Source organism: Dermacentor andersoni, chromosome 9 (genome assembly GCF_023375885.2).
Source record: "Dermacentor andersoni chromosome 9, qqDerAnde1_hic_scaffold, whole genome shotgun sequence".
Classification (NCBI taxonomy): Eukaryota; Metazoa; Arthropoda; class Arachnida; order Ixodida; family Ixodidae; genus Dermacentor; species Dermacentor andersoni.
The window spans coordinates 61,202,936-61,222,785 of NC_092822.1; the positions used below are offsets into that span (position 1 = coordinate 61,202,936).

Genomic DNA, 19,850 nt, shown 5'->3' on the forward strand with positions numbered 1-19,850 from the left:
ACTTCGACTTCCAGAATTGCACTTGCAACGTTGTCATCCTTAAACGACTGTCACATTTCCACGCTAACATGTGAAGCCCCTTCACATCCTACGAGCGTTGCAGGAACCACCAGCTTGCGCACCAGTGAATTCTACTATATGATCACTACGGACCTTTCAGCTGCACACGCTGCTGATCTTTGCCGTGTGTTAGCGTCGTAGCGGTATGTTTCTGACTTTGACAAGTGCCCCCTTGGCCAGACAACGGTTGTCATGCATCGAATCGACACCGGCGACGCAAACCCTTTTCATCATCGCGGCTGTGCTGCTGAGCGGGTGATTATACAAAAATAAGTAGAGAAGATGGCAGAAATAGACATAATAGAACCTTCGAATGGCCCGTGTGCATTTCCTGTTGTGCTCGCCCACAAAAAAAGACGGCACCTGGGCTTTCTGTGTCGATTACAGACACATGAACAACATCACTAAGAAGGACGTATATCCGTTGCCTCGAAAAGATATGCCCGCGATTGCCTCCACTGAGAGTTATCATTCGTCCATCGATCTGTGGTGTGGCTATTGGCAGGTTGCTATAGATCATATGGACCGCGAGAAGACCGCATTTGTAACACCTGACGGGCTATACCAATTTAAGGTTATGCACTTCGGTCTATGCAATGCGCCAGCCACATTTGAGCGCGTGATGGATTCGGTCCTTCAAGGCGTGAAATGGTCGACCTGCTTATGTTACCTGGATGACGTTATTGTTTCTTCAACGATATTTTTCAGCCATATTCAGCGCCAGTTGGCCATTCTGCAAGTGTTCCGTAGCGCCGGTCTTCAGCTCAGCCCGTCCAAGTGCCGCCTTGGTCGCCGCGAAATAAAAGGGCTCGGTTACCTTGTTAATGGCGTAGGTATCCGACCTGACCATGAAAAAATTCGTGTCGTGAAACATTTCCCCGTAATTTCCTCTACAAAAGACGTTCGCTCCTTTATTGGCTTATGTTCTTACTTCCGTCACTTCTTCAAAAACTTTGCTGACACTGCACGTACGTCCACTCACTGAATGTCTCAAGAAAGATACGCCTTTTTCATAGGGCTTTCATACGCCGGTCTCGTACGCTTTCTGCGCTTATCCGTCTTCTCACGACTTCCGCTCTGTTAGCGCACTTCGACCCTTCTGCTCCTACGGAAGTTCGGATGGACGACAGTGGATATTGAATCGGAGCTCTTCTTGCCCAGCCCCAGCATGGTCGTGACTGCGTCATAGCGAATGCTAGCCGCCTACTCTCTGCCCCGGAGCGATTTTACTCAATTACTGAGTGTGAATGCCTTGCCCTTGTTTGGGCCATCTCCAAATTTCGGTCGTACCTCTTTGGCTGTCCATTCACGGTAGTGATGGACCAGCATGCACTCTGCTCGCATTGCTCGCTGAAAGATCCTTGGACGCTGGGTTTTGCGGAATAAAGAGTACTCGTTTTCCGTCGTGCACAAGTCTGGCCAATTAAATCAGGACGCGGACTGCTTGTACCGATATATCGTTGAATCGCCCGACAACACCAGCCTTGACTTCGATGTCTGTGTTTTTTTTTCTTTATCGGAATTTCTTCATGTGGGGCGCTGAACAGCAGCATGATCTAGCATTGCGTTCCATCATTGACTGTCTCAGCTCAAGGGCCTTTGACGAGTCGCTCCGGATATATACTTCACATCATGGAGCTTTGTACCACCTTGCGTACTTGCTGATGGTGCCCTCCCACATGCGTTCTACCGTACTCCAGCAGCTACAAGACGATCCCACAGCGGTCACCCTAGCGTAACGCGCACTTATGACCGCGTGCGGCGTCGTTTATTTAGGCCGGGGCTTTATCGCTCCGCGCAGAAGTATGTTGGCAGCTGCGAACAGTGTCAACGACGCAAGAGTCCACCGACGCTTCCTACCGGCCTTCTTCAGCCTAGCGATGTCCCAGTAGAGCCGTTCTAGTACGTCGGCCTCGATCTGATCGGACATTTCCCTACATTAGCATCAGGAAACAAATGGGTTGCTGTCGCTACAGACTATGCCACGCGCCACGCTGCTACACCCGCGCCTCCAGCCAGCTGTGCTACCGATATAGCCGACTTCCTTCTCCGCGATATGATTCTGCATCACGGAGCTCCTCGTCAGCTCTTCACCGATCGCGGTCCTTACTTCTTGTCCGGTGTCATCGATGACCTCCTCCGCTCATGTTCTACAAAACACAAGGTCAGCACCACCTGTCATCTTCTGGCAAATGATCTCACCGAACGGCTAAATCGATCGATAACCGACATGCTCTCAATGTACAATGGCACCGACCACCACAACTGGGATGTTACATTACCCTTTTTTACCTTCGCCTATAGTACCTGGGGCCCCGATACTGCAGGTTGTTCCCCGTTTTTTTTTATTTTTGCCCTGAACCGACACTCCCCATGGATACATTACTCCCATCCCCTCCACAACAACCATCGGAGTACGCGCAAGATTCTATCTTAAGGGCGAACGCTGCGTCATATCGTACGTGACCGCTTTAAGATGTCGCAGGCCTCACAGAAGTTGCGTTACAATTGTCGTCATAAGGATGTATATTCTACAACGCTACAACGGTTCTTATCGCGTTCTGCGCCAAGTTACTGATGTGCCTTATGACACTGTACCAGCAAAGCCAATGTTACCTTCTACGCCGGTCCAGATTGATGTAGTTCACGTTACTCGGCTAAAGCTGTATACCCCGCCCGTTGCTGCTGCAATCTAGCCTATCTGAATGGAGCGAGTGTTTTCGCCCGGGAGGTAAGGCCGCGAAACATGTCTGTTGCATTAGGCTGGCATCGATGAAGAAGACGTTGCTCCTCACCATCTTGGCTGCTGTGATTCCTGTGCTGCTCGCCTTACTTATAAATATTTGTAAATATACGTTTATTGCAACATTTTCTGGGCCCGTTCCCGCGATCTTCCAACAGCAATCGTTGGATTATCGTGTGTGTGGTCCACCTGACCCGTTATTATGAGAGGCAGCACTGCCATTTGCAAGACCTGCAGAAGTTTCTCTTTTCCTGTGATATTTCATAATTCTGCGACAATGGCCTCCTTGTATTATAATCAGAGATCGTGAAAAATAGTTTACCGCATACGTTGTCGAAGAGACCCTTCGTCTGTGTTCACCTAGCTTCTAGCATTCGACGCCATACCATCCACAAACTAATTGTCTGGTTGAACACACAAACAGAACGATTGCCAACATCCACGTATGTTGATTCTGCACGTTATAACTGTGAGCGTCCTCCTGCCTTTTGCCATCTATGCCTTCTACACCACAAGACACCGAGACCATCGGTTACTCACCGTTCTTTTTATTTACGCTCATGCGCCTCACTACGTGCTCGGCACTATGTTTCCTTACTTCGCTCATGACAATGACTCTATTACCAAAGTCCAGTCTCGAGCACAAGAAGCGCGGTGACTTGATCGGGTACGCACCCTTGCTTCGCAAGACCAGTCAAAGATCCGCTACGACGGCCCTCGCCTACTTGTATATTTCTATCCTGGTGATCTTGTGTGGCTCTAGACGCCTTTACAGAAGCGCGGCTTGTGCCAGAAGTTCTTGCCCCACTATGTTGGGCCATACGTTATACTCAAACGCCTCAGCGAGGTTAACTACCACTTTGCACGCCTCACAAACAGTAGACGATACTCAGCCAAAACCAGTCTGAGTCAAAAACTTTGTTTTCGCTCATTCTGGCCCGGTGGCTTCTCAAGTTGCCTTTGTAAAGTAATGCAGAAGATAGTGAACAGTCGATTGTAATGGTGGTGTAAAAACGAGAATGTGCTTCTCGACTACCTGACAGGGTAGCGAAAATGGTGATGCACAATGGTTGCTGTCTTTGGCATTGTCACATGCGTCTAACGGGAAAGAATTTGTGGAAATATAGCAATCGTAGTATACTTTAAGAACCACACAACATGCAATAGTGTAAGTCATGTGCATGGAATTGCTACGTATTGGAGCTTAACCTAAGTGGCTGGTCAGGATTGGTGGATTTCGAAATTTTCAAGTGAAATGGAAGTATTTGTACAGAGAAACGGAGGACAAAGAAAAAGCTACAGTGTCATGCAGGACGTCCAAAAGGGCAGTCCGTTTCTCTTCAGTTGCACAGTGAAAGCCTCCCTACAGAAACTACCACCTGGTTTGCTGTATTCACTGTGCGCATATGACGTCATTATTGTGCATAAGTCAGATTCAATCGGCGTTGCAATTTTCAGCCTTTTCACTTTCCTAATCGTAATTTTAATTCGAATTCTCTTTCTTGTCCCACAAACCTTTCTCAAACCAGATCTTCGAGCCTTGGGTTAGCGTTTAAATAAAAAGATTATCTTGTGCTTTTCAGGAGAATGAAAGCATGCCGGGACACATTAAAACGCACAGCTAGAGCAAAAAGAGATACACAGACATATTCCTAGGCATGGTATGAACCTAGAGCTAGAAATTAGGGGATCAAGTGACATAAGCTTTCCTAGTTTTGTATGGCAGCTCATTGTGGCCTATTTATAACTTATTCTGGTCAAATTTCTCTTAATTTTGCTACAAAAAGAAATGTGTGTAAGCTCTTTTCTTGTTTTTACTGTATTTGCGATTAATAAATAAAATACCTAAAGTAAAAGATAATTGTGTTCCGCGCCATTGTACCTAAGCAATGACGTGCCCTAGCTATTACTCTCATAAAGTGAAAGAGGTGGTGTTTCTTATGTCTGCATGAATATCGCTCATGAGTGCATAATTTTTGTTAAATTTCAACTATCTAAATCAGAATGAAATAATTCTGCTGGTGCACTTCCTGCCAATGTGCAATTGTAAATAAAAAACAAGTCTTAGAAATATTTGTTTAAAAAGCAGAGAAAAATCGAGCACAAGGCAGCGGAGATTGTCTACTCAGAAAATACTGCAACAAGATTTTATTCAACCAATATACTTCCGTGTGATGCTGGGTAACAGGTGGAGCTCGTTCCTCTTTCACTGTTGAGATGTATCCTGTGTTACACTCTTTCAAGATGTTGGTTAAACACTTCCACCTTTCGATGAGTTAGCAATAAATTGAGTTATCAGGAAGTATGGTTCATCAGGTTTCTCTGCGGCACCATAGTGACTCATGCCTAATATGACAGCTTCTGTGAAATTATGCACTGTCTTCATATAGCCAGCAAAGCCGTAGTACCCGGGATGCGGCTGCCAAGGATAGCGAGTAGCATTTCTGTAGTCATCTGCGTACGTCCAGTTCAACCTTCGATAATAATCCCGTTGGTTTACCGACGGAAAAAGTGCGTCCATTTGTCCGTTGTATAACAGCACTCTAGATTCGTTTAGTACATGTTCATTGAAGGTGCTAATATCTCTCAAGCTGTCGATAGCAAAGGTCTGTAGCATAACTTCATTGATGATTTGAAAAGTGTTGTTCGCCCCAGCATGCAGCAATACTTTGGTTACACTGTCATTTAAAAATCCAGCACAGTATAGCATTCGAACTGGTCTGTGGGTGTACATGGGGCTTGCGTGGTCATGGTATAAGGTGAGATTCTGAAACAGCGTAGGCGACGTATCGTTTATAAATAAAGTGCTGGTGAGCAGCATCAGTGCGTACATTTTATGGGTAACATTTTCAGACGCTGCCAGCCTTTTCATGAGCTGAAACCGTTCTTTAAATTCCGTCCGTCCTTTCGAGTCGACCATCGACATCTGGTAGAGGAAGTCGCTGGAGTCGGCTAAATCAAATATAGGGCCGAGGAATCCATTGCCTCCAATCACCCCCTTGAGGTTTAGTTTTGAGTCGCTCAAGTTCATAATATTCCAATAGTGGGCGACAGCGACGGAATACCTTGCTAGAAAAAAATAAAATATTATCATGTTAGATTAGCACAAGTAGGTTGACTACGTAGCTTGTAAAGCTAATCGCATAACAAGATATTTCGCAGAAATTTTCTAGCAATGCCTTTGTCTCTTAAACATACACTTTAAAAGATATGTTATTTCAAATTAATTATATGCCTCTGCTGTGTTGGATACCGTGCATGCCTAATTTACCCTTGGCATCGAAGATAATCAAAAGCATGCCGCCGGCTGTAATCTCTCATTGCTTTTACCACGGAGCGTATCATTCATGAACTAGACACTTAAGGACACCAAAATCAAATACTAAGTGGACGTGGACTGTCTGAATGTCATTCCAGAAACCTCGCTACGCCTCTTTCGTGCAAGGAAAAGTTCGTTTACGAGAAAATTGTATCTGAAGGATCCGAATACCTTTTTTCGAAATTAAAATCTCCCTCCACCCAAACGGGGAAGTGGTGACGTTGCATACGACATCACCGCCCTTTGCTGCCGTCGGAGAATGAAACGGCACCCGACAGACGGTGGCACCGAGCCAAGACCTGGCCAATGGCTGATCCGCCACTCCAGCTGTTTTTTCGTCAAGTGGCGTGGACCGTTCGGGCTTCCCGCGACGTCACATGGAAGTTGAATTGTCTGCTACTTGCCATTTCTGTGAGTTTCACGAGCCAGCAAAACCAACGTAGCACTACGCGATCAGGAAAGTACTGAAACACGAAAGCGTAGGCTGTGCAGAGTTGAATGAAAACAAAACTTTCGACGACCCGCGTCGTTGTCAACGGTAATTTTAATGAGTTCTTTTTCCTAAACATGAACTGGAACTGGACAAGTAGCATCTTATTTCATTTTATAATACAATACGATGACATTCTTTTTTCGACGAGTAGTTGAGTACTAATGACAGAATTTACCTGAGTGCTTTCATCATCGCGTAAGTGCTTGAATGTCCCGGGGGAGTCTCCAATCATGTCTTGCATTTACCTCGATGTGTCGGTTATTAAGGCTCTGTTCGGAATAATATGGACGCCTTAGAGGTTCTACAGCAGTAACCTATCACTTTCGCTTGACTTAGTATTTGCCTTTAGTGTCCCTTAAACAAACCTTTCATGACATCGCAAGTCCACTCCTTTTTACTATTTCTATAAGACCTACTACTACACGCTGATAATAAAACGTAAGCTCTCTCTGCCACATTCCTAGATTTCTCGCTCATATAATCAAGCACGCATATAGTATGCCGTTCACGTGCAATCTTCTTGCACAAAATTCATCATTCTTCATCTATTCGATGCAAGTGTGTAGACTGCGAACATGTTCCTGAACCTCTCACTGCCATTGAGGAAAATAAAGTTTAAGAACAGCTATTTACCACCCCCCACTCTTAACCTAACGCGTTATTCTTTGACGTAAGTTCTGTTGTTGTATTGAATCGCTTTTCTGTTGCACCCACGTGCTGTGAAATTCTGAATAACCAATTAAATAAACGAAATAAATAAACAACCTAATATGTGACGAAGAAGATGGGCACGCTAAAAAGCCCCGTTGCCATCACGTGGCTCATACCCAGTTCGCTCTCTGGCTCCGCCCTACCTGTTGGTGCGGCCGCTGCTGCTCTGCGACCCGAATAAGCCTCCTTTACAATTGGTGGAGGCGCTGGGCACAACTGGAATTCTGAACCTTCGGAATCGGACACTGCAGCCTGTCTTCATTATGGCGGAAGAAGGACCACCATAACCCCCTGCCCGATGACTACCGTGGTCTGCCCCGGCTCGTTGCGTCAGCGCGACCCACCCATATTGAGCGGTACCCAAGACCATGACGTAGAAGACTGGCTCGCTGACTATGATCGGGTGAGCATCCACAGCTACTGGGACGACACCAAAAAGAACTGAATTACGTGTGGTTTTATTTGAGCGGTGTCGCCGGCATGTGGCACCGCAACAATGAATGTGATCTCACGACGTGGACGGACTTCAAAACTAACGTGACGGAGGTATTCGGGCGCCCCGCCTTTCGCAAGCTTCGCGCCGAGCAGCGTTTCCGTGGTCGTGCGCAGCAGTGCGGGGAGACATTTACCAGGTATATAGAAAATGTTGACCTCTGCAACCGCGTTGATATCACAATGGCTGATGCCGAGAAGATCCGCCATATTTTAAAATGCATTGAAGACGACGCCTTCCATATGCTGTTGGCGTAAAATCCGGTGACAGTCTTTGAACTCGTCAGTCTCTGTCAAAGCTTCGATGAACTACGCAAACAACGCATAGCCACCCGCCAATCTCCTCCTCAGGCGACTTCAATGTTGAGCTTGGCTGTTGCCCCGAAAAAGACGTCGCTGCTGCTACAGATCAAGGAGTTCGTCCGTGAATAGGTGGCCCGTCAGCTTTCTCTGATTCCACTTACACACGGCCAGTCGAGTTCTCCATTGGTGCCCGCTCTCTAATTTGTCATTAAGGAGCACGTAGCCGACCAGATTTCGCCTTCTCTCCAGCAGGCTCTGACTGCCGCTCCCCTGACGTACGCCGAATTCGCTACGAGGCCTGCACCACCGACCTACGGTTCCCTTCGCCCGCTTCTGCGCCCGCCGGTATCCCCTCCAGTCCGGCCACTGGTGCAGTATGCATGACCTCAACACCATTGACACACGGAAGACAATCGTCCGATTTGTTTTTATTGTGGCCGTGCTAGACACCTAGCACGTCACTGTCGCCTCCTTACACCGAATGTTTCCAACAATGTCCGTCCATGCGCCACGTTTCCAACAACACCGCAACTATTCGGACACTTTTGAATCTCCTCCTGCCGTTGAGACCGCATTCTCCGCTCGCCGTTCACGTTCTCGCCGCCGGGGCTTTCCCCCATGCACCGTCGGCGGAGCTCTCTGCGCCAGGAAAACTACAAATTGCAGTTCAGGAGGCGAGAACTGCGGTGTCAGCGAAATGTATAAGGCCTCACATTTTCCCGAAGAATGTTATTGAAGTCGCAATAGAAGGAACATTGACGCTAGCTCTTGTCGACACCGGCGCTGCTTTTTCAGCGATAGATGCCCGTATTTGCCGCAAGTTAGGAAAAGTGACGACGCCGCTTTCTGGACTGTCCCTTCGGACTGCCAACGCCCAGCACATCCGGCGCCTGCACCGCTCATGTCGTCATTCAGGAGGTACCCTACATCATAAAATTCATCGTGTTGCCATCATGTTCAGACGACCTCATATTAGGTTGGGATTTTCTCTCCACACATCATGCAATCAGTGACCGCGCCCGCTCCGAAATCAAGCTGTTTCAGTTTTCGAGCAATATAATCACTGACCACAAGAACCCTTGTCGCAAAATCGGCGTTTCTGAACACACCGTTATACCTGCCTGGTCTTCCACTCTTGTCATTATCACTCTGTAGATGACGGAACAGTACTCTTCGCTCCGTCTGAACTCTTAGTTCACCGCCGTTCACTACCACTGCCGTTCGCCGTCCTCGAGTTCAAAACTGGCACCTCTCTCATGTGCGTGTCAAATCCACCGGCCGAACCAATTACTTTACACCGCCGTGAAACCCTTGGCAGAGCAGAGCCCCTGGCCTCATCTTTAATATTTGCCACGATGGACGACTCGAGTTATCTTGCCGCTCCGGAAGCATATCCTCCTCAGTCACTGACGCGTTCTTTTACGCCAGCTATTGACTGTGACCTCACGACGACGCAGCGCGACGAACTTCTTCACTTGCTTGAAGACTTCTCTTCTTCTCTGGACTGCCAAGCAACGTCACTCGGCCGCACAATGACTGTTTCGCACACTATCGACACTGGAAGCCATGTAACCATTCGGCAGCGTCCCGACCGAGTATCGGCAACTGAAAGACGCGTTATCAATGACCAGGTGAACAATATGCTGGGACGCGGTGTCATTCAGCCTTCTAATAGTCGCTGGGCATCACCAGTCGTCCTAGTTAAAAAAAGATGGCACCATACGATTTTGTGTTCATTATCGAAGGCTTAACAAGATTACCCCAAATGATGTATACCCGTTGCCACGTATCAACGACGCGCTTGACTGTTTGCAAGGAGCGGAGTTTTTTTTTTGCCTTCTTAGATCTCCGCTCTGGCTACTGGCAGGTGCCCATGACTGAAGCTGACTGTTCTAAAACCGCGTTTGTAACACCAGACGGCTTGTATGAATTCACTGTAATGCCGTTCGGTCTGTGCAACGCGCCCTCCACCTTTGAACGCGTGATGGATGGCATCCTGCGCGGCCTAAACTGGCATACTTGTCTCTGCTACCTCGACGACGTTGTCGTCTTTTCCCCGGATTTTCCAACCCATCTTCGCCGTTTACATCAAGTTTTAACCTGTCTCCGGAATGCTTGTCTCCAGTTAAACTTTAAAAAGATCCTATTTGCAGCTCGGAAACTGACTATATTAGACCATGTTGTCTCCAAAGAAGGCAGTCATCCTGAACCTGCTAAACTTCGCGCCGTATCCCGAGTTTCCGAAGCCCACTAACTTGAAAGCACTACGCAGCTTCATTGGCCTATGCTCCTATTTTCGACGTTTCCTTCGCAATTTCCCTACTGTGATCGCATCACTAAACCAACTCCTACAAGGCGACAATGAACTTTCTACTTGGTCGGAAGCCTCCGAGGATGCCTTTACGACTTTTCGTCGCCCACTCACGTCTCCGCCGATCTTGCGCCATTTTGATCCAAGCGCACCTACGGAATTTCACATTGGCGCCAGTGGTGTCGGCCTTGGTGCCGTACTCGCACAACGTAAGAACACCAATGCCGAATACGTAGTCGCCTATGCCAGTCTTGCCCTCACGAAACCTGAGGCCAATTACTCAGAACAGAAAAAGAGTGCCTGGCTATCGTATGGGCTCTTCAAAAATTTCGTCCATATCTCTACGGTCGACGCTTTGACGTGGTGACGGATCATCACGCTCTTTCCTGGTTGTCCAACCTAAAAGACCCGTCGGGCCGCCTCGCTCAGTGGGCCCTCCAAATCCAGGAATATGATATCCGTGTCGTCTATCGCTCTGGACGCAGACACTCTGACACCGATGCCCTTCTCGCGTTTACCACTTACTTCAGACAGCAGTGCTTCTACCTACAGACATGATATCTCACCGCTTGACATCCTGGACATGGCCTCAGAGCAACGAAAAGACCCATGAATCGTCAGGATATTCGAGTTTTGCCAAATTCTCCGCCAGCTTCGGTACCTCAAGCGTTACGGTGACAGGCGCAGCATTTCACCATCCGCGACGGACTTTTATACCGCCGAAGCTACACAATGACGGCCGCACATAGCTCTTACTAGTGCCCTGTCACCTTCGACAAGATTTATGCTACGATATTCCCTCTAACTCTCAGTGTGGTCACGGCGGAGTGTCAAAAACCTACACACGGCTTCGCCTACGATATTATTGGTAAGGTATGTACAACTTGGTCCACAAATACGTACGCTCCTGCATTGCCTGCCAATGCCGCAAATGTGTCTCGCATTTCTCCGCCGAACCTGTCCAGCGACTTCCCTGCCCAGCTCAGCCATTCGACCGTGTCGGCATTGATTTATACGGGCCTCTTCCATCTACTGGTGCTGGCAATCGATGGATTGTTGTCGCCGTAGATCATTTGACACGATATGCTGAAATCACCGCCTTGCCTGTCGCATCAGCAAAAGACGTCGCCTCATTCATTCTGAACAACTTTTCTCTGCCATGGTGAACCTCGTGAACTGCGCAGCGATCGGGGTCACCTATTCCTCTCGGACGTCCTGATGTCACTCCTAACCGCACTACTACTGCTTATCATCCACAAACCAATGGCTTAACAGAACGATTCAACAGAACTCTTGGTGACATTCTATCAATGTCTGCTGCGTCTGACCACTCCAACTCGGATCTCATACTTCCATTCGTCACATACGCCTACAACGCTGCCTCTCAAGCCACTACCAGATTCTCACCATTCTTTCTGCTTTACTGCCACCATCCCTCCAGCACCATTGATACAGTTCTCCCGTACCGGCCGGACCCTGCTGAATGCTCACCTGCTACTACGGTCGCCTAGTACGCCGAGAAATGCCGACAACTGGCCCGTTCTTTGACGTCTGCTCAACAGTGCCGCCAAAAAGAGCGCCAGAACCTCAGCCCACCCCCTCACCCCTTCCCTATCGACTCACTCGTGCGGCTTTGGGTCACAGCTGTTGCTGCTCCTGGCCTTTCGTCTAAGCTCCCCCCGAAGTACCACGGGCCCTACCACGGAGTTGCTCAACCATGACCAGTTTTTTACGTGGTCGAACACGTATCACCATCTCCCGATCTGCGTCGTCGGGGGCGAGAGACTGTGCACATTGACCGGCTGAAGCCGTATTACGATCCGCTCACCTCTTCCTAGGTCGCCAGGATGGCTACTCTTCAATGCCGGGGGTGATTGGGACGAAGAACAACGGCAGCCTAAAAAGCCCCGTTGCCCATCGCGGGGCTCATTGCCAGTTCGCTCTCTGGCTGGGCCCTACCTGCTGCTGCTGCGGTGGTCGCTGCTGCTCTACGATCCGAATAAACGCCTTTACAAAAAATCGATTATGATAGGCCTCTAACTCCATTTGTTAAGCACTAACTCTGTCTCCATCTCCCCCCTCTGCATCACACATCTCTCCTAGCCGACACATAAATAAAACACAACCAGGTTAGAAACTTGGCCTGTTTGTACACGACTAAAAGGGCAAACCAGCTAATGTTACATCTTTCGCTGGTTTCTCCCCCTTCAAATAAAACGCAACGAATCAGTGCAATGTTCGATGAATTCCATCTCAATTACTTCACTTCCATTCGCGCCTTCGTTTCGATAGCATATTTTATCGTTTTTGACAGCGCGTGCCCTTTTGAACACTGAGAGCCCGTTTGGTGGGCGCCTCTCCAAGCCGTAGTTTTTCGTTACGCGCTCTTATTCTTGCGCCACGATACTTTTCTTCGTCTATTGCCTCGAGCTTACTTCTTGTCTCTAATTTCTTTTGTAAACAATCCTGGCTTGTAACACTCCTTCCTAAGCGTGAAATCTTGAGCACTGCGAAGCTCTTTTTGCCGTTTTTCTTTCCGCTGAACCACACATCTTATATCAATCGCAGCTCTTCTAATATCGCATTTCAACTGCTCCCATACTTGTGTAAAACTGTCTCACATTGCAGCACGTTAGCCATATAATTCCTCGACTTTGATCACGTACTCTTTATCTTGCAGTATTTATCATTAATCCTCAACAATTCCCAATTAAACTTCGCAGCTATTTTATTCGTACTCATTGTAACCATGAGTAGATAGTGGTCACTAAAGCTAACCTAGATCGTCTGATAGCTAGAACATAACAGCGAACATCTCATAGTAATATACAGTGCCCCAGCTAACTTGGACCAATATTTTGAAAAAACCTATGCGTTCTTCAGATCAGAAATTGCGGGGATGTTGTTAGCGTTTATCTAAACTTACAGTATCATGTTTTGCTCGTCCTCTTTTTGAGTAATTGGCCGAGATAAATTAATGAGCTTTTTAAATATAGCTTGACACGTGCAGGCGTGAATGAAAAAGTTGTGGAGCTTCACAAATATTGCCCCACCCAGGTGCTTCCAATGAGACAGACTTATCGTGGCCGCTTTTAATCGGGAAAAACGAAAGCCCGCGGAGTTTAAAAAATACCACGTAACAGCACGCTGTGTGCGCCCGAATGCGCCGTAATTGCAGCGCTCTCATGAGGACCTTATTTTATCTTTTTTTACTTTTTAAGTCGACTTTCGTTGACACGCATTTTTCAGCCCACGAGAAAGTCAAAAAGCACGCATACCAACTGAAGCATGGAAATGACTTTGCACGATGTGCTACGAGATTCGCCTAGCCAATTCCATTATGACTGATTCTGTTATCACGTTATCAAATGAGTGGTGGTTGAATGAGCGATTAAGAGAATACACTCAAGAAGTAAAAAAAATAGGACAGACAAATTTGCCCGTCTTGTTGCACGTGTTTTTTTTTTTTTTTCTGAGGTAGGTGTGAACTACGGTTTGGTTAAACACGTGTTCTCGGCAAAAGCATTAAAGGAGCGTCACATTTCGCCTAAAAAGCGGCTTCTATGTGTAAGAATAAAAACCAGTGCGTCACAGAGGCTCCGAACAACAGAAAGCTGAGCTTGTTGGCAAGGATTCATAATGCAAAGAAGGCGTAAGGCAGACACGGACACAATAAAAGAGAAGTAGACAACACGTACGTGTTGTCCACTTCTCTTGTATTGGGTCCGTGTCTGCACGCCTTAACCCTTCTTTGCCCAGGGGCTCCTGCAAGAAATGGTCTTGATCATGTATTGCACATGCGCGGCAGTCGTCTATATAAGGAAAAAAAACATTTGGAGTGAGTGCTTCTCGGAAAATGAGGGCTGTCTTTTCTGGAGGTGTATTTGTGTGTGTTCACGTGCATGCATGTCAGCGGCTTGTCTTGCGCTTTACAGCAAGGTCGATTACCAACGAGCCCAGCTACAAGTTCCTTTAAGGTGTAGTTTTCTGGGAGAGATTTTTCTCATAAGTTCACGATCCAGATTTGGAGCAACTTCTTCGGAAGTATGCCGTGGTGAGGTGTAGTTTAACGGGGCCCTTAAAAAGCGGAAAAGGTGCAACAATAAAAGTAGCACAGGGCAAAAAGATGTTATGTGTGATACAAATATAGCAATATCACACTGACCGCAAGTTCAGCAGTTAAGGCTAGTTATATTTGCCCTAAAAGTTATTTCTTAACAGAGAAGAAAATAAAATACCGCGAATTTTTACTGCCTGCTACCAACTAGCAATTTGTTGATACGTATAAAAAAGCGCGAGCTAAATACGGCAACCTGCATACCAAAAAAAGACATATTTGATCTTGGAAACGTGAATATTGCCACAATTTATGTACCTCTAGTGGCACCGCCACTTAGTGGCAACTGGGATTATTTTTAATTCGCACTAGTCATTTCCCAATTTTGTCCTCGGCAGAAACATCTATCCCCCAGTTAGGGGCTATGTCGGAATCGAGTGTGATAAATTATTTCACCCGTTAAAGGCAACTGCGCTAAACAGTTTAATTTTCGAAGTGCCTTAAATGCAGACTATAGTCGATATCCCGGAACCTGAACGTTTTGTTCAGGGGGATATCGACATATTGCCACCACTCTGAATTATTCTCTGTGGCTGCGAGCGATTAGGCAAGTGCTTATTCGTGCAGCGCTACCATGTCCACTGGTGGCAGATCCGTGCCGCATTGTCATACCCTAAAGCAAGCGAGCCATTAGAGCCCAGAATAAGTTATTTCTTTGTATTAATGCAAGGCGCAAGAGTAACGAGAGAAACGAAAAATACTGACCTCCGTATGATTCTCCAGCGAGATAGAAGTCCCGACCTTCATATTCAGAGAAGACTTTTACGAATTGGTCCAAAAATTCCTTCACGTGCAATACTATTTCCTCGAGGCTTGTTGGGTAACCGTTTTGTTCGTCTCCTGTGAAGCTGAAGCCAGCCCCCACCGGAAGATCCAGGTAGAGGACGCTCATGTTCTTTTGTAAGGTATTAGTTCTGTTTTGTAATATTGGAGTGTAGTTTGAGCCGAAACCAATAAAATCCACGGGACCGTTCTCGAGAAACAGGCCAAACAGTGCAGATAAACCCGGGCCACCTTGAGTCCATAGTAAGAGGGGTGCATCAGATGAGTTGCCCTAGAAATACATGTGAGTGTTAGTCTCCTATAACGTCTTCGTCACGTACAAAACTACGAATCGCATTTTTACGCCTTAGGTGTTCACTGAATATTCTATCGTAGTCAGTGCATATAGCACCTGTCTTCTTTATTAAGTTGGTCAGATTTTGTTCGCATAACCTCTTACAAATACCGTTTTGGGCTCCATCAAATGCATAATGGAAGACGTGGAATTTACCTGCATAACAACGGAAATATCTGGATACCTGAACAAAAAGAATCATTAGTTACCTTTTTCATTATTCACATAGGGGGGACATGTTATCCGACATTGAAGCCAAGAAGTTGTGAGGTCATGTCTGCTAAATAGAAATTTTAAGAGTGCCATACCTTCAGAGAGATCCGGCCTCAATTAGTCTTACAATATACATTGGCGTTTCAGCTTACAGTTTCTCGAAAGCGTAAATCAAGTGCGGTAACTCAATGCGCTCAATGACTTTGGGGACAGAAACCTCAATAGCAGTGTTCCTGAACGGAACAAAAACAAAAACGAAGAGAACGATAATTTTCACCGGAATGTAAACGTAACCCAAAAGGTTATTTATTATTTTGTTTCCGAGTGAAACCGAATTATTTTTTATCGGGTTTCGGTTGAAGAGAAAAGTCGGCAATCCGAAACAAGTGGCGTCGAGCAACGTCCGCGTTAGCGCGTATCTCAGCCAGGGATTGCGATCGATAGACGGTCGAGCGCTCCACTGACCTAAGCATGTCGTTCAGTGCGCTAGCTAATCGGCCTCGTTGCAAAACCCAGAGCTGGCACGCTGAAGAGCTTATCGTTTCGTTTTCTGCGAGTACAACGATTTCTTACCGAAGGTTCATCATTCGTTTACGTTTGTTTAGGTTCGTTTTATCGGAACAGCGGCCTCTCATCACAGCGAGTACATTCGATGACGTGCGGCTGCCGAGTTCTCGCTCGGTGCCTTGACTCCAAGCACTGAGCATGATCTCGGAATTCACAGTTCACTTATTGAGAAAAATAATTACTATATTTTTATCATTCCTTTGTTTCGAACACTTTCGCATGCGAACCAGAACTGTTATGGACCGCTAAGTATTTTTTTACGTTACAGAGCAGAACGGGAACGGAACTTTCTCTCAGTGGAACGAAACTAAAACCACGACGAAAAACATTTCGTCCCGACATTCTAGTTTGAATGCACATAAATATACTACTTTCTTCAATACAGAGCCTGCCTCAAAACATTTTGATAACACCTTATCCGTGCCATCATTACAGCGCCCTTTCCTACTGGGGAATAGTACATGTGTCTGTCAGGAAGAGATACGGCAACGCAGTAAATGCAGAGATCGCTGTTTAATGCCACTAATTTGAGCACGTGACATAGGTAGAGTAGCAATCTTTGATATGTGCTCACTAAGGCGGAATCTTTGAAATAATATAATTGCAGTGAGCTAATAAAAATCATTTTACTAATTGTGCCCACTCTCGTGAGAAGCACTATGTATTTCCCGAATTTATTCAACACGGCACACTTGTGTAGAGTAGAAAAAAATCCGAAAGGCTTACGTACCTGTACTTCAGTCAGGAGAAAGAAGAGATTGCTTCGAGCAGTTTTGTTCACAGTGATGTAACCAGAGTAAGCAGCAACTCCGAAGCTCTGAGCAAACGGTATTTTGCTCTTTTCTCTTGCTTCGTAGTAAGAACAGTTCTCAATGTATGGAGTGAGAAACAGAGGCTCGGGATCTTGTGGGCTATACAACAGAAAATGACCGTAACTGTTATTTCTTATCACGACCACTTGGAAGAGTGCACAGCCGTTTCTTGTATTCTGTAGGATATATTAAATAACAGTCTGATTGAATATGTGTTCAGCTCTCATCTATTAAAAGATAACTACTGAAACCATTGGCTAAATGATTAGGATATATTCAAATGTTTTCTGGTTGAAGAGGACGACAGTAGGTCCAGGTCGCGAGGTTTGGGGCAGTGTCGGGAAGGAGTCGTGCGGCGCGAGTCTTGCGAAAGAGTTTCCCACTCGACCCACGTGTACGACTTGGGTTTCCTGATGACGATGGGTAAGTACGCGGCTAGTATAAGGTCGTCGCTGCCAAGATCCTCCGCGAAATTGGACCAGCGGACATAGGCTGTGTTCTTCACGAAGCAGAGATCCGGGATAGTGTCTCCGTGCGTGTACGAGCCGATGCGGATGGGGAACGCCTCGTCCGTCAATAGGGTGAGATCCAGGTCGTTAGCATGCTGCCACAGCGTGGTACCCTTGGGGTGTCAAACACATAAGCCCAGGCGTGATGCGCAGCTTTAAGTGGCCAGCAATCACGAGCATGTTTGAGCCTGCAAGACGGATGGCTTTCTGGAATAGGCGTCGGAAACGTTCACTTTTTTTGTCTGGGGCTGCTGTACACGTTGAGGATGTACACACTTTGTCACGACGCGTCGCTTGGGTGAATGTTCCTCATGACGTTGTCCACGTCGGACGGCAGGTCAGCTTTTTAGCGACCAGCGTGGCGATACCGCGACATCCTGAGGGGCCGGGTAACCAATGCTAACCAGTGAACGCGGTGGTGTGTGTGCCAGTTTCTTGCAGTAAGATTACGTGGAGCTTGGCATCCTGGCTGCGGAGGTAGTGCTGCAGGGAAGCTTTCAGCGCAGTGAAACAGCTGCAGTTCAACTGCCAGATACGGAACACTTCATCTGGCCTGGCCATCTTGATGCTTGTGGGGGTAAGCCCGGGCGCCCGACAGTTGGAAGTAGGATAGTTGTAAACGTATCTATTTCGTTACGGTAGCATCACTACGATGTATTGCCACCAGTAAAATGACATCTTTGCCTGTCGCGGGAGTAGTAGCCAGAGCTATAACATGAATGGTCCAAGTTGTTTTTCCAGCTCATCTGGAAAAGCAAGCACATAAACCACATTTCTAGCACGTCTTTGAAGTTATTGGCACGTACGTTTTGCCACGAAGCACTGCAGTGAGTGCAACCTGGAGCTAGAGATGCCAAATATCTGAAATACTTGAAAATGTGCAAAAATCATCATTACGGCGCGCTCTTGCCGAAAATTTATAAACATAGGGAATACCTCCTAAAATTAAAGGATGAACTGTTAGCGAAAGTCCAATAAAGATATTTTTGCTGATTACAGGAATATAAAGACATCGTGCATTACATATGTCAAAATTTCCCTTTATTTAGAGGTTTGATGTGCCTTTCAGAGTTGTCATGCGCCGACAAAGAAAAATTATTTATTTTGTCAGTTCTCCGAAGAAGCAAGCTGGCGCGGCGCTGCATGCACCTGCACGCTTGAAGTTATCTAATTTCTTAATTTTCGTTGCAGTTCCTTAGGGCACAGTGGGCGTCATTCTATCGTCAATTTGATGTCGTAGCTTTGTTCAGAGGAGAACGACGTCGACATTCCAAATAGTTGAGACAAATATAACGGGAAAAAGGTAGATCAATTTCTGCGTGATTCCCGTGGTTGGATGGTATGTGATGCAGAAAGCTTCCTTCCAAATTTAAACAGATCAAGAGCCTTCTATAGAAGATTACCTTGAAATATCTCTGTGAGTCACTCAGTTGAAGTTTCATTTCGTTTCATTGCAGAACATTTGACCAGTCTTTTTACAACAAAAAAAGAACGCCAGGGCAAGAATAAAAAGCTGCAAAACAGCAGCTTGACTACGTCCTTGCCCCCTTTCTTTGGCAACAGGCCCAGATTCATACGTACATTCAGAGTGCATATTATATACATATATACACACGCATAGCAGAAAAATTCCTGCTATAGATTGTCAATGCACATATACACCAATGGAAAGAAACTTAAGTACATATATAGCATTTTCGGGAAACATTGTTTTTGACACAATGTTACAACATTCAGATTTCTGAAAATTGCCATTTAACTCATACAGCCACTCACACAAGGGTATAATTTAGTACAATAACATGCTTTGGTACAAAGGATCTTCATCAAGATATATAAGCAAAATATCCACATATAAAGCATTTCAACCAAATTGCACAAGCGTTTGTGTCACCGGTTCCATGCAAATGCGCCGTATTCTGAAAGTTGTACTGTCAACGTTCGCTTAGAAATTTTATTTAGGGTTATATCAACATTCTGCAAGGAGTTTAGTAACTTCGGTATGCGATATCCTAATCTAGTGAATCCATAATTTGTTCTAGAATATGGCAGTAGCCAAGCATACTTTTGCCTCATATTGTAC

At 46.3% G+C, this 19,850-nt stretch overlaps 1 protein-coding gene across 1 annotated transcript; it reads right to left on the bottom strand.

The window, feature by feature from the left end:
* Positions 1-4,927: 4,927 nt before the first annotated feature.
* On the bottom strand, positions 4,928-18,328 carry LOC129384173 (venom serine carboxypeptidase-like). Its single transcript, XM_055069381.2, has 5 exons — positions 18,218-18,328; positions 17,651-17,880; positions 17,177-17,357; positions 15,255-15,603; positions 4,928-5,872 (listed from the first exon to the last, which is right to left on the bottom strand). Exons 1-5 carry the CDS (start codon positions 18,326-18,328, stop codon positions 5,055-5,057), a joined length of 1,689 nt encoding a protein of 562 aa, XP_054925356.1. The 3' UTR covers positions 4,928-5,054.
* Between the last annotated feature and the right edge of the window lie 1,522 nt (positions 18,329-19,850).

Bases quoted from the DNA above. Each gene is read 5' to 3' on its own strand.
- LOC129384173 (XM_055069381.2), bottom strand. From the start codon at position 18,328: ATGGCCAGGCCAGATGAAGTGTTCCGTATCTGGCAGTTGAACTGCAGC. The intron at 17,358-17,650 runs GTGGGTCGAGTG...TCTGTTGTATAG, and splicing joins AGGAAACCCAAGTCGTACAC to CCCACAAGATCCCGAGCCTC. The intron at 5,873-15,254 runs GTCAGTATTTTT...ATTTTTTTCTAG, and splicing joins CGCTGGAGAATCATACGGAG to CAAGGTATTCCGTCGCTGTC.